At 40.7% G+C, this 15,018-nt stretch overlaps 1 protein-coding gene across 2 annotated transcripts; it reads right to left on the bottom strand.

Annotated features, from left to right (window-relative positions):
- Nucleotides 1–417: 417 nt before the first annotated feature.
- Nucleotides 418–14,944, bottom strand: BORCS8 (BLOC-1 related complex subunit 8). 2 transcript variants are annotated; one of them, XM_074204198.1, is made up of 6 exons: nucleotides 14,601–14,944; nucleotides 13,071–13,183; nucleotides 3,891–3,955; nucleotides 2,686–2,793; nucleotides 1,539–1,605; nucleotides 418–832 (listed from the first exon to the last, which is right to left on the bottom strand). In XM_074204198.1, the coding sequence occupies exons 1-5, from the start codon at nucleotides 14,635–14,637 to the stop codon at nucleotides 1,572–1,574; spliced, it is 357 nt and encodes a 118-aa protein (XP_074060299.1). In that variant the 5' UTR covers nucleotides 14,638–14,944; the 3' UTR covers nucleotides 418–832; nucleotides 1,539–1,571. The 2 variants fall into 2 exon arrangements, with proteins under 2 accessions (XP_074060299.1, XP_074060298.1); XM_074204197.1 differs by having other exon boundaries at nucleotides 418–854; nucleotides 14,601–14,736.
- Between the last annotated feature and the right edge of the window lie 74 nt (nucleotides 14,945–15,018).

The raw sequence follows: 15,018 nt of genomic DNA on the forward strand, positions 1-15,018 counted from the left end.
ATCTATGGGGTCACGAAGAGTTGAGCACAATCGAACACCACAACATGGTTGACCCCTGAGGCCCCTTCCACTCAAGATAACGTTCTCACTCTTGTGGTCCCATTCCAATCTTGTCCACTTTATGTGGGTCCTTTCTTGTCCCCAAGTCCCAAGCTGATCAAGCACATACTCTGTCATACTGCCTCAGGTTTCTTTTGCTCTGGGGTCCTCACTCACATAAGTACAGCAAGATCACATGCTGCCCACTTAGCCAGGTACTCAGTACTTATACCAATCCCTTCATAGTTAAACCTTTTTTTACCACTGTGGTATAAAATGAAAAGAACACAACCCAAGAGGGCCAAGAGTCTGAAGTTCTTGGCCCAGGTTCAGTCACTGTCTCATGGTGTGACTCTGGACAAGTTTTAAGTCAGTACCTTTGTTTTGACCCATTTTTTTAACATCACCTTCGAAGTCCCTTCTCTGGTATTATACAAAAAAGGTAATATTTCCCAGAAGAGCCTTTGGAACCAGGAAGCCAAATGCACTTGCTCCCCCATCAGAGAGATGAATCTTGGTGGTCCTGGATATGGGAAACTGTCTCTAAAACATTAGACTATCAGTTTTCTCAGTGGTAAGAATCAGGAGATCTGCTCCTAAGACAAACAGCCACAGTCATAGGGTTTTCAGAAATGTCTTCTGCTCATATTGGGGACCAATTTGACACACACCCATTGAGGCCTGTACAAGAGCCTCTGTGTCTGGATTGAGACAAGTGCTGGTAAGATACAGGTAGGACTTTTTCTCTTCCTTGGAGCTTCTGGCTTCTGACTGGTCTTCTGGGGAACCTTTGCTGCACAGAACACATGGGTTACCTGGTGAGAAGGGGCAAAGTAATGACAGACTAACGAACAGCTGGAGAGGTAGCAGCAGTAGCAGGAGTGATGGTGGCAGTGGGGATTGCAGCAGCAGTAGCAGATTGGGGAAGAGAAAAGAATTTGAAAATCCAGTTGATACTTAAGGCCTGGATGGCCAAAAGCAAGTTATTTTTTGCTTCTTGGACTAAAGTTACTTATCTGTAAAACAAGGATAACATTGGCAGTGTTGGTGTGAATCAAGTCTCAAAGCAATGTGGAGACCATTCAGATTCTTCTCTAGTCTTCATCAGCTCTAAGAACCATGATCCCAAGTCATGGTATGGCAGAAGGAGTCTATCCCTTGAGACCCAATCCTGACTCTGCCTCTTCCTGTGTACCCTGGGACAAGGCTCCTCTTAAGGCCTTCATCAATACAGTGACAGGACTGGATGAAGCCTTATCTTGGATCTGGCCCTTCCATGTCCCAAGATACCAGGTCCAACACACCAAGTTCTATGCATCTGGCTATACTTTTATGGGCCCTCTCACATCGACACTTTCTAAGAGCTCATTGACTAGATTTGATTTCCAAGTGGGGAGCTTTGTGTATAGGTTAGAAAAGTGAGATTTCCATCTGGAAACAGAAAGCAGCAAGATTAGTCCCAGAGCAGCAGGATGCATCACCCCCTTCTCTACACTGACCTGGGAAGGTGAAAGATTTGCCTCATCCAAAAATCAGGCCGTGGAAGGAGGCTTCGGGTCAGCAGGGCTGTAACAAAACATGACCATCACACAGGCCAAGAAAACCAAACCAACCCAACAAAGCTCAATCTCTTTTCCTCTCTTCTCAGGAAGGAATCAGAAAGGGGTCAAGTCCAAACTCAAAGCTGCATGCCCTAAGACTTTTAGGAGATAAGAATATGTTTACAAGTTGATTCTTCTCTAACTGCAGCAGAAACAGATATATGCTGGCCAACATTGGGTCAGGCATTTGTCCCAAGCCTTAATTTCTCCATGTGTAAAAAGAAGGGTTTCAACAGGATAATATATAACATTCTCTCTCCATTGACATTCTGTGGTTCTCTGATTTGGGAAATTGAGGCCCAGAGACTGGCCTTAACCAAGCCAAGTTAGAGCAGTGCTAGAACTAGAAGCCAGGTCTTCCTGACCCCCGATGTTCTTTCTGAATCTTAGTTGAAAAAGTAGTCCAAACTGGAGTAACTAAGCAAGAGAGAGTTAGAAGTTCTCTAAATAAAAACCAGGTTTTTAATTTTGCCAGCAGATATTTTTTATTTGATCCCTTCAAACTAGCCTTCCCAGAAGGAACAGGAAGGAACCAATAGCAGCCTTAGTCCTTTAACAATCTCTGTCAAGAAGCAGAGAATAGAGGACTCTGACATTTGGGCAAGGGGAGCAGCAGCAGAGTATTTCATACTGCCTCCTAGAATCACCAAATCCAGAAAATGGAGTCATCAAAAAATGAAGGCTGTTGTGGGCTTAAAGCATAACTTAATCAAAGTAGCTAGCAGGATGAAGAAAAAAAAAAGGGGTGGGGGAAGGAGGCTATTTATTAGCCAAAAATACTCTTCCAAGACATATGAAAATAAGTTATTTTCATTTCAATATCTGAAAACTCTACCTGTATTCTGTGCCCAACAAAGAAAAGTCACATGAAGACTAATATAAGCAATGGGAGGTTTTCTGCATTGCCCTGGGCAGCACTGTTCTTAATTCAACTAGTTTACAGGTTCATGTAGTCTTGCCTAATAGAGTCCTGGTGGGCAGTGGCTCTTTAAATAAGAACCAATGGTTTAGAAAATACAGCAGGATGTCCACTCTCAGGAGCTACCTTCGACTCTGAGAAGAATTCATTTGGTCCTTGATGCTAATGGCCTGTTTCAGCAAGCCCTCGATGCTACGGAAATGAACACTGCTATCCATCAAGTTCTTCACAGCACTGAAATACAGGAAGGGATGGGAAGGAAAACAAGCAAGGCAGTTACCTGATGCTGAGTGAGACAAGCAGAACCAGAAAAACAATTAACCACAGTGTAACCACCAGGGACAATTTTGGGGTATCTGTGATGGAGAATCATCTGTATCCAGAGAAAGAATTGTGGACTTTGAACAAAGACCAAAGACTATTACCTTCAATTTAGGAAAAAAAATTGTTATGTAATTTTGCTATCTCATACTTTATTTGCTATCTCATACTTCCTTAAGGATATGATTTCTCTCTCATCACATTCAACTGAGATCAATGTATACCATGGAAACAATATAAAGACTAACAGAATGCCTTCTGTGGGGGGTGGGGGAGGGAAGCAAGAATAGGGGAAAAATTGTAAAACTTAAAATAAATGCTTTCTTAGAAAAAAAAAAGGCAGTTACCAGAGTCTGTTTGTCTTACAACCACCAAATCAATGTGGGATATGTGTAGTAAGAAGCATGTGAGTGTTTGGCAAAAGGCTCTAAGGAAGTTCTCAGCTTAAGGAATATATCCACATACCTGGAAAAGGGCAAGTGTAGTGGAAAGGTCACTGATGTGTTAGGAATGGCAGGACTTGGGGTTGTCTCTTCTGGAATGCCTTTCCTGAACCTCCCCCCTTCACTCCAAGCCCTCACCTCCCCTTAAACTGTCCTAGATCACAGGATCTGGTTCTCTTTTGTCCCTACTTGGTATAATAGTGGTCTGTGTTGATGTACCTGTCTCAATAGAATATAAGTTACTTGAGGAAAGGAACTGAGTTACTGACTTGCATGTAAAAAGTATTTGAACTAAAGAAATGTGAGTTGATAAAACTATGTTCAGTACAATAGTGAGGTAGGGATACAATAACTGATTATTGTAATGAATCGAGAGCCAGACTCTGTCTCCAATATGGAGATCACATCACATGGATATACACTGAAAGTAACCTGAGTGATGACCTCAAGGGCCAGGCACAGATGGTATCCCTTCTGGGGGAACTATTATCTTTCTTCCTTAGTGCTAAGAACACATTCTGATTGTAAAGGTAGAAAGGAAAGTTAAAATTAGGCTCCTAAGTTTACCTGCAAGCATATTCCACTGTATAGATGGCCCCTTGGCTCTGTTCCTCCCAGCTCTGCATGTCAGACTGAAAAGAAATGCTGAAGATTAATTATTCAATGAAAATCTTTTCTTCTTTTATCCCCCCCCCCCCCCAGAGTGGGTAGGAGAGAGAGCAGTTGATTAGAATTTTAGAATTTAGATTTTGGAGAGAATAATATACTGTAGTAGAAAGAGAATTGGATTGAAAAAAAGAGAATTGGATTGAGAACTTGAAGACCAAGGATCCAGTTCCTGCACAGCAGTCTCTTGGTGAAATACTGGAGCACAATTCTTCAGGGGGCCTAGACAGACAACCTCTATTGGTTCCTTCCAGCTCCAACATTTCATAATTGGTTTAGTTAAGGCACATAGAGTTTATCAAGACCTGGTTGTGGTCGGTCTAATATTGAAGACTATAGATTATAAGACCCCCCTGGTCTTCCCTAAATCAATTACCAACTTCAGGAAGTACAAATTTGCTTTAAGAATAAATACTACTTTTTGAGAGTCCATGGTACCTGAGAAGAGTTGAGAAGCTAAATACCATAGTAAAGATCTTATTTTTGCCTAAAGGAAAGATATTCTTTCCCAGGAATGATTTTAAATGTCACCTCTTTTCAAAGTTTAAAACTTTATGTTACCAATACCTGAGTTTATTTCTTGAAGCTTTTAGGTACATAATAAGGAAGAAACAGCTTTACATGAAAGATCTTTTTAAAGCAGCCTTCCACTCCTGTGAGACTTGGAATCTCAAAAGATTTGGGTTCAAATACCACCTCTGACAATTACTGAGTGACCCTGGGCAAGTTATTTAACCCTGAATGCCTTGCATCCAGGGCCATTTCCAGTCATCTTGATTTATTATCTGGCCACTGAACCCAAATGGTTATGGAGGAAAAAGTGAGGCTGGTGACTTAGCACGGAACCCCCTCACTCAAATTCAATTCACATGCTTGTCATGGCATCACCTCCCTGATGTTGTAATCTTCTTCAAGAATGAAGGACAGGGGTGGCTAGGTGGAGCAGTGGATAGAGCACCGGCCCTGGAGTCAGGAGTACCAGGGTTCAAATCTGGTCTCAGACACTTAATAATTACCTAGCTGTGTGGCCTTGGGCAAGCCACTTGACCCCATTTGCCTTGCAAAAAAAAAAACCTAAAAAAAAAGAATGAAGGACAAATATTATAATTATTAAATCAAAGAGGAACTGCAGTCCAATGCTGGTGGTGGGAATAATCACAAGGATACAATCCTGAAGTAATAATTTAGATTGCTATGGTATTTTAAGGTTTCCAAAGTATTTACTTGACGAGCACCCAAAGAAAGGAAATGGGTGCAATTTATGCTCTATAGCTAGCTAATGACTGACAGGACACTGTTCTAAGGATAATGTTCTAAGAACAACTCTAGCTACCAAGGGCAATCAAAGGCAGCTAGGCTGATAACATACAATCACACAATAAATCCTGACCACAGTTTCTAAGTTAGAGTTGGAGGCTTTAAAATATTCATTTTCAAATTAAAACCAGAGTAATGGGAGTATAGAGAGCTCTGATGTCTTCCCGACATCATTCTTTGCTCACAAATAGGAGTCAACAAAGAAAAACAAATAAGTAACTTGCATTATCATCTTAAGGAAGTCACTTTCCTTCTGTGAGACTCAATTTCCTCAACTATATTTTTAGAAAAAGGTAGAACTATCTGATTTCCTACTTAGCATTTTTCATGTTTTAAATTTTACAATTTTCCCCCTAACTTCCCTTCCTTCCCCCCACCCACCCCACAGAATGCAGTCTGATAATCTTTACATTGGAACTATCTGATTTTCAAGATGCTCTAAGTCTTTGGCTCTAAAAGTCTACCTAACTTCAAGACCCTTGTAGACTAGATAAAGAGCAGCTCCTTCAAGGAGTTTTCTCAGACCTGCTCAGCTGGAAGTAAATTAACCTTCCTTGAAACTCCCAGAAGTCCATACATCTTTTAGGGGATTTAACCCATCCTACTTTATATTACAGTATATCTAAACTTCTGATAACTACCTATAATTTACAGCATCCCCTGACCTTACTGGTCTGATAAGCCAACCTAAAAAAAAAAAAAAAAAAACCAAAAACAAGGTATAGTGATTTGTTCTATTATTCTAAATTCTCAAAGATCTCATTTAACTTTAAAGTATGATATAATAGAAAGCACATTGGTCTTTGGAGCCAGGATTTGAGCTCAGATTTCTCCTGACCCAAATTTCTAGAAGAAATATTTAAGAGTAATTGAATTCAAACCTTTTATTTTGATAGGTAATTAAATTGAAGATCAGAAAGGTTAAATAACAGCAACTCAGAGTTAAAAGTGGCCAACTAACCCACCCTCTTTCCTTTTTCCTCATTTCCTTTTTCTCTCCCCCTCCCATGCTCTCATGCTCATTTTCTCACCCACCCTCTCTCTCTCTCTCTCTCTCTCTCTCTCTCTCTCTCTCTCTCTCTCTCTCTCTCTGTTTATATCTCTCTCTCTCTCTCTCCCCCTTGCCCCTCCCCACCCCCCATATTATTTTAACAGCCTAATTGGTCTCCTTGCTCAGGGAACTTCAAACTACTGGGTCAAATTCAATTTGATGCCTGTTTTGGGGTGACCAGTGACTAAGAAAGATCTCTACATTTTTAAATGATTTTAAAAAAATGAAAAACCTATTTTGCAAGGTGGCTAGGTGACACAGTGGATAGTTGTGCTGGCCCTGGAGTCAGGAGTACCTGAATTCAAATCTGGCTTCAGAAACTTAATTACCTAGCTGTGTGGTCTTGGGCAAGCCACTTAACTCCATTGCCTTGCAAAAAAACTTAAAAAAAAAAAGCTATTTTGCTCCATTTATATAAAATTCTAATTCCAGGGTCCATGAAATCAATTCTCTTGGCAAACAACCACACTGGTTAATTTGTATACTTTGTCAGCATTCATGCTACAACAGAGACTACATATATATATATATATTTTAAGGTTTTTGCAAGGCAAATGGGGTTAAGTGGCTTGCCTAAGGCCACACAGCTAGGTAAGTGTCTGAGGCCAGATTTGAACTCAGGTACTCCTGACTCCAGGGATGGTGCTCTATCCACTGGGCCACCTAGCTGCCCAGAGACTACATATATTACTGTCATTGCCTTGCACCACCACTGCATTACATATTGCAAGTATAGTTATATCTCAAAAAGTTTTCAAATGTCAGATGCAATATTGAAATAGTATATAAAAAAAAAAATCCCAGTGCATCCCCATCATATCAAAACAACAACAACACCTAGGGTTATCTACTTCACAGAGTTTTCATAAAGGATCATGTAAGATCTTATAAACTTGAAAGATCCACAGAAATATCAGCTGTAATCTTAGGATTTTTTAAGCTCAAGGCCAAGACTGAAATTTTTCTGAATGAAAAGAACTGCCTTCAACCACTATCACTGACCACTGAATGACTTGGAAATTAGCTCTTGCTGTATTCAGTTGTTTTTCAATTAAGTTCACAATTTCATTTGGTGTTTTCTTGGCAAAGATACTGCAGTGGTTTGCCATTTCCTTCTCCAGCTTATTTTATAGATGAGGAAACCGAGGAAAACATGTTAAGTGACTTGCCCAGGGTCAAACAATTTGTAATTTAGGAAGATGAGTCTTCTTGAATCCAGACCCATTGTTCTATCCACTGCCCTGTCTAAGCTGCCTGGAACTTTTGCTACAGACTTGATAACGTTTCCTAATGAATTCAATCTAAAATTACAAGCTAAACAGTACTTCTGTGCAAAACTTAAACTGTGGTAAAGTCAATTCTATGATAGCTAACTTTGTTGGAACCACAAATTATGTAAAGCTCCTTAATCCATTTTCTGGGCTGTCAATGTTTAAAACAAGAAGGGGAAAAATCTATTTCCACACAAAATGACAGTGAATAATATGTATTCTCTGAGCTCAGACAGCATTTTTCCAACCTCAAAGCAAATGCAAAAAAATTTCCATATTTCAAAATCCATTTAACCACAATCAAGCTTCTTCTACCTAACCTGCAATTGGTAGTGATTAATCTGCAATATAATGACCTGCTAAATGGCAAACATCAAGAGAAGGATCTAATAGAATTCTAGAAATACCTTCCAAGTGATGAATTTGTTCAATTAAAATCACCTGGTCATAAGACCGATATCAGCATTGACAGTAATTATTTGTATGAAAGGGCATTTTCAAAAATGAAACTTGTAAAATCTCATTACAGACCAGCATTAACAGACGAACATTTATAATTTTGATAAGAGAGAATAATTAACTTTAAACCCAAGTGAATTGAAATGTTATTCCCCACTCCCCATTCCCCATAAAGCATTCCATTCTTTTAATTAGTAGACCTGGATTACCAAAAAAACATACTCCAACATTATATTTCATCCCTCAAAATTTTGTTTTCTCTCTTATTACTCTACATAATATCCTTGATTTTGCCTCTTTGCCCACAAAGCCTAAAAATACTATCTGGCCCTTTACAGAAAAGCTTTGCTGACCCTCTATTCTGGTCTCAAGTTTCTCCCCATCCTTTTCCATCTTATAGGAAGCTGCCAAAGTCATGTAGAACTTGACCCTTTGTTTCTCCTACTCATCCTCAGTTGTTTCAACAGATCTTCATCTGGGATGATGTCACATGTTGGTCCCCCCCAACCAGACTTGCTAACCCACAGATATGGTCTGCCCAAGATAGGACACAGCATGATGTTAATACTTCTTTCTGAACACTTGAGTACCCAAGAGTACACAAGATTTTTAGTATTGCTACTTACTACTACTGAATCTTACAATTTACATTCATTATTTCCCTTTCTCCCATCCCCATTCTTTAGAGGATCAGATATTTGAGTTGGAGCTTTGAAAGTCACTATGTCTGATCTCAATTTAGAGAGGAGGAAACTGGAGGCAGAATCAGAATTCACCTCTTACTACAAATACTAAGTTGCACCCATTGTACCACACCACCACCTCTTTTGTATAGGTGATAATCAATTAAAGGTTCAATGATTCTCTAACATCCTGCACTTTTCTCTTATAACACACAAGATGAGAGTTTCTATTTATCACACTAACTTAAGAACTTTCTGAGTGGTACCTAGTGACTAAAAATTGGCTGGCCCTTCCCTTCCTACCACAGTTAAGCTTCTGCACATTTTTCTCTTCCTAATTTTAATCACTAGGGACACTTGTATTTACAGTCACCAAAAGTCTCAAGATTCATGTTGATGGTGTTTTTCTTGCCTGCTTTCAATCATGCAGGGGATTCTCTTCAACCATCCCAAAGTTTTCTACACCTCAATAAAACCATTTATCATAAATCAGGGATGATGAACTGCAAGGAGGAATAGGCAGTTGATGTATTGAGAACGCATATACAAAAATATCCATAGCAGTTCTTTTTGTAGTGGCAGAGAATTAGAAATTGAAGGAATGTCCATCAATTGGGGAATGGCCGAACAAATTGTGGTATATAAAGCCTGGAAAGATTTGCATGAATTGATGCTGAGTGAAATAATAAGCAGAACCAGAAGAACAGTGTACACATTAATTAACACCATCAGATGATAATCAACCATGATGGACTTGTCCATTTCAGCAGTACAATAATCAAAGACAATTTTAAGGGACTTGTGATGGAAAATACCATCTTATCTAGAGAAGGAACTGTGGAGTTTAAATAAAGACCAAAATTTATTATCTTCATTTTTAAAAGTTGGCTTATGTATTATGTCATTTTGTTCTAATGCTTTCTTTCATCCTTTTAGATCTGATTCTTCTCTCATCATATGTTAATATAGATCTATATTTAGCCAGGTTACACAGGTAAAGCCTTTATCAGACTGCTTTCTGTCAGGGGGAGGGGAGGAGGGAAGGGAAGGAGAAAAACTGTAAAACTCAAAACCTTGCAAAAAAAAAGACTGTGAAAACTACCATTGTATATAGTTGGAAAAACAAAATATTAATTAAAAAAAGAAAACATATTTTACAAAGGACTTTGCCAGTTACACAATTTATGAATAAAGAAGATAAACAAGATTTCAGTGCAAGGTTCTTCACCTTTTCTACTATCAAATGCACTTTTTTGTAGTCTGGTAAAACTGAAGGATTTCTCAGATTAATCTTCTTATATTTATAAAATAAAATACGTGAGGTAACAAATGAAACCATGTTTCGGAAAAACCTGGAAAGACTTAAAATGATCTGGTGCAAAGTGAAATGAGCAGTAACAATGTTTCAATGATTATAGGCTGTGAAAGACTTAGCTACTCTGATCAATACAATGATCCAAGATAATTCCATGATGAAAAAATGCTATCCTCTTCCAGGGAGAGAACTGATGTGCAGAATGCAGTATATATTTTTTCCATTTTATTTTTCTTGGTTCCCCCCACCCCTCCACAATATGGCTAATGTAGAAATATATTTTGAATGACTTTTTATATATAATGGAAATTGTATTTCTTAACTTCTCTTTGGGTGGGGGAGTAGATGAAGGGAGAAAATTTGGAACTGAAAATTTTATAAATTCATCACAAATGAAACCAACCATACTGAAATACAGTTATCAGAATTTTGGGGAAAAAAGTTCATGAACCTGAGAAGAACCTCTGATCTAGAGAAAGTAGGCTGAGAAAAGAACACAGGTCAAGCTTCAGCACAGAAAGGAATTTAAATCCTAACTCTGACACTAGCTATATGACCCTATGTAAATAATTCTCTATCCCTCAGTTTCCTTATCTATAATTAACAACACCTAGGATTATCTACTTCTCTCATAAACTTGAAAGAGCCACAGAAGTATCAGCTGTAACTACTCAGAATTCAGTGCTGGCATTCTTTTTTTTTTTTTTTTTTTTTGCAAGACAATGGGGTTAAGTGGCTTGCCCAAGGCCACACAGCTAGGTAAATTATTAAGTGTCTAAGGCCGGATCTGAACTCTGGTACTCCTGACTCCAGGGCAGTTGCTCTATCCATTGTGCCACCTTGCCGCCCCTAGTGTTGGCATTCTTAAAAGATCTCTTCAAGCACCAACATTCTTTGATTCTTGTAGACTATAATTTGTTTTTATTAATGAGACCTCTAAGAGAAAATTAAAATAACAACAATGAGATTCCAAGATCTGGGGCTAATGAGAAATAAAAATGTTTGAATATTCTTCATGCTTATAAAGAAAAATAAGTTCTCAAGCATCAGAGAAAGGAACGAGGTGAAATTTTAACTGACCTTGTATCTAGTTGTAAAACCCCATGAGCCCAATCCAGCTCCAAACTTTAAAAACATTTACATTTTCCAAGAGTATTGTTTTCTTCCATATTTACATCTGTGGAGATGCCAGATATTTCGGCTGTTGTAGCCCTGACCCATGGGACAGAAATGGAGGAACATTTCAATCACACCAGTCTGATGGGTTTACTGTTAAATTCTGATTTGTGAGGACAGCCTGATGTTCACATCTAGAATGGTAGGTATTTATTTTATATTAATATTAACTTGGAGCTCTCCTACTTATTATCACTGAAGCTAGTGCTAGGCCATATAATAGGTGTGCTGGGCACTGTGCTAAGATCACTAAGAAAGGCAGAAGTCAGGTCTTGCTCTCAAGGAGCTTGTAGTCTAATGGAAGAGACAACAAGCAAATGACTATGACCAAACAGCAGGCAGAGATTTCTTTTCAAGGCTGTTCAAAATCACCTGGTCCTTCCTGACTCCAGGTTCCTTTGCTTACCAACATGACTGACAAGCTTCTTAATCTCCCTTCTTCAAGTCTATCCTTCACCCCAATGTCCAGTGATTCACCTCAACATACAGTCCTAATCATTTCAGTCACCTCAAGTGGCTCTCTCTTGTGGGGACAAAATACAAAGTTCTCTATTTGACATGTGGGATTCTCTGGGAGCTAGTACCAATCTAACTTTTTAATCCTTTCCTTTTTTCTCTTTCCAACCTTTCCCTCTAAGAATGAACTACATTATTTTACTGCCTTTTCTCCCAATGCTGCCAAAGTTTGGCATTCCTCCTTTCTCATCTCAGCTAAAATGCCATTCATTCTTGAAAGCCCAGCTCAAATGCTACTTCCTCCAAGAAGACTTCCTTCCCCAATCAGAAACAATTTTCCCTCCTTAGAATTTTCAAAGCATGTTTACTCTTCCATACCTAAATATCCTGGAAAATGGAACAGTATTTTTATAGGAAAGCAACTCAGTACTCAAGTGTTAGCTCCCTAAAAGTGGCAGGTAGGGTCTTATCCAGGTTTGCATCAGACCCAGAAGCAAGCAGTCAGTTAAGAGTGTAAACAGTGACTAACATAGGTATAAGCACTTTCAAGGTTTCCAAAGTATTTGTGGAAAGCATTGATTTTTTTCCAATGCTTTTTCCAAAGCATTGATTCTTTATAGAGATAGAATAGAATTGCAGATAAAACTGACTTGTCCACTAAGGAGCTTAAGTTTTAGAAATTGATCTCAGGCCTAATTTTTCAAATGCATTGTCCTTTCCCCTATACCACAAAACACAATCTCACAACTGTAGGGGACCTTCAAAATCATCTTCACAGAGATGGGGGTAATGGGTATGAACACTGCATATACTGGCAGACTCAACTAAGGTGTTTAGTTTGGCTAAACTGCCTTTTCTACCCCTTCTTTTTTATTTTATAAACACTGGTTCCTCGAAGAGGGGAAAAAGGAAAGAAATTTTGGTAAACCAAGGGAATATAAACAGAAGATAATTAGTTTTAAAAATTTAAGTTAAGGGGTTCAAAATCTTACTTGAATTATGCATCTCTCTGTTACCATACTACTCCCTGCCTCTCTGTAATGGAGTGCTCACTATTTCAAAAAGCAATCCTTAGGGGACTCTTTTGATTACTAAGTTATTCCTGAAACCGAAATCTGCCTCTCTAGACCCTCTCTTCAGTGGTTCTGCTTGCATCCTCTGAAATCATATATAGAATACGTCAAGTATCTTTTCTTCCTATTTTGATAAGAGGGATTATCCCTAAATTTCTTCAAAGCTAAATTCAACCTCATTCATTCCATTGATCCCAAGCTAGTTAACACAAATGATTCAAGTTCAAGAAAAACTGCTCCTTTAGACAAGGCCTGGGTCAATCATTGGCTGTAAGCTCACCTTATGTTGGGCTAACTCCGGCAGAGAGCGCCTCACATGTTCCTGGAGGCGATATAGTGCCACAGAGGGTTCGTTGGCCAGGACGTATACACTCTCTGTGAATTTGTCTGTAACTGAACCCAAGATGAATGACCATGTTAAGATGTAGACCATAAGGAAAAATTTTGATCCCCAAAAGAATGAAAATTACCCCTCCCATTCTACTTCCCCCCAAACATTTCAACCAACCAGCTCTAAAGCAAATACAGACTAAAAACAACTGATAACCTAAGTATATGCAATTTGTTCAAACTGAACCCTTGGCATCAAAAAAGATTTGGCTTTGGTCACTCAGGTATTGCATAAAAATTGACCACAGTCTCCAATCTCTAAGAATGAACCACATTATTTTACTGCCTTTTTTCCCAATGCTGCCAATGCCAATGGCATTCCTCCTTTCTCATCTCAGCTAAAATGCTATTCATTCTTGAAGGCCCTTGTATTTTAGAAGCCTAAAAAAAAATGAACAAATAAAAAACCCCAGGATATTGGGAGTTACTGTCTTCTGAGAAGCTGACAATCTAGACACTTGCTCATTCATATTAAGCCATACCAACCCCATCTTTCCAAATGAACATTAAGTTTTGATAGGAAAGGAAAATAACTGAACAAGACCTAGTTAATATGAGTATGTTAGGGAGTGGGATTGATGTCAAAAATATTGGGGGGGGGGGACTGAATAGAAATGGAAACATGTCTTGGAGGCAAGAGGTGAGGTGAAAAATAAACACTAATTGGGTGACTGGGCCAAGTCACTTGTCTACTTCAGTTTACCTCAATCATCATCACTTCTTTCTCAGAGTTGTTCTGAGGATTAAGTCAGATAGCATTTTTAATGTCTGGCACGTAGTAAAAATTTAATAAAGGTTTATTCCATCCCTATGGCAACAAAAAGGGCCCACCCCCTTTTGGGGGGAGGGGATAGAGGGAATGTCTTGGGAGCAAAATCCAGTTTGGGAGAGCTGGAGGCGGGAATCTGTCATCATGATTTCCTAAACACATCTCCAATCCCACCTTCTCATCTTTACAGATGAGGGCAGTCTATGGGTGGAGGGGGTGGTGAGCAGAACTGGAAAGAACAACTAACTGGAGGTGGGCAGAGAACAGCAGCTGCTTTAGGTGCGGGGTCCACCACCGATCCGTCCCCCTTCCCTAAACGAGTGCATTCGGCTACGGGACCTCCAAGGTCCCTTCCACACTGACAAAACAGGGAGCAACGGGGCAATGAAGGCTTCGGCCGGGGCCCTCGGGGGGCTCGGATCTGCGGGGCCCGGCGCCAGGGCCCTCGGGGGCTTGGGGCCGCACTCCTCGGCCCGGCCTGAGGAAGCCCCTGGGCTCGGGGCTGCAGAAGAGGGCCAGGAGGTGACAGCTGCCGGAGGACCCGGGGAGGGGGAGGCACTTGCCCGGGGTCTCACGGCGGCGTCTGCGGCCTGTTCCGATTTTCACCTCCTCCTCCTCCCTCCCCGGGCCCCTGTCCCCGCCCGCCGCCACCTTTCTTCCCCTTGAGCTGCATCTCCGCCTCCTCCATGGCGCCTCCGCGCAGCCGGCGGTTGGCGGCGGTTGGCGGCGGTTGCCGGCGACGGGAAGTCCCGGGGGGCCGGGGACGGGTGCAGCTCCTCCACCGTCCCGGCCGAAGCTCGGAGCCGCGCCACTCCAGTTCCGCTTCCGGTCCGGCTCCCTTCCCTTCCCCACGCCTCCCTCTCTCCCGTGCCCTAGCCCCCGACCCGGGCGGCGGGGAGGACCCGTCCCGGGACGCGGCTTCGGAATTCGAGGGCTTCCCTTCCAGGCCTCGGATGGGCGCTGTAGCCCCACCGTGGACCTCACGGACCGCCTCCCAGTTCCCTCCACACCAAAGGACCCCACCACGGTGTGCCCTCGCGTAAACTCGCCCCTCCGCGCACGGCCCCTT

Source organism: Macrotis lagotis, chromosome X (genome assembly GCF_037893015.1).
Source record: "Macrotis lagotis isolate mMagLag1 chromosome X, bilby.v1.9.chrom.fasta, whole genome shotgun sequence".
NCBI classification, from domain to species: Eukaryota; Metazoa; Chordata; class Mammalia; order Peramelemorphia; family Peramelidae; genus Macrotis; species Macrotis lagotis.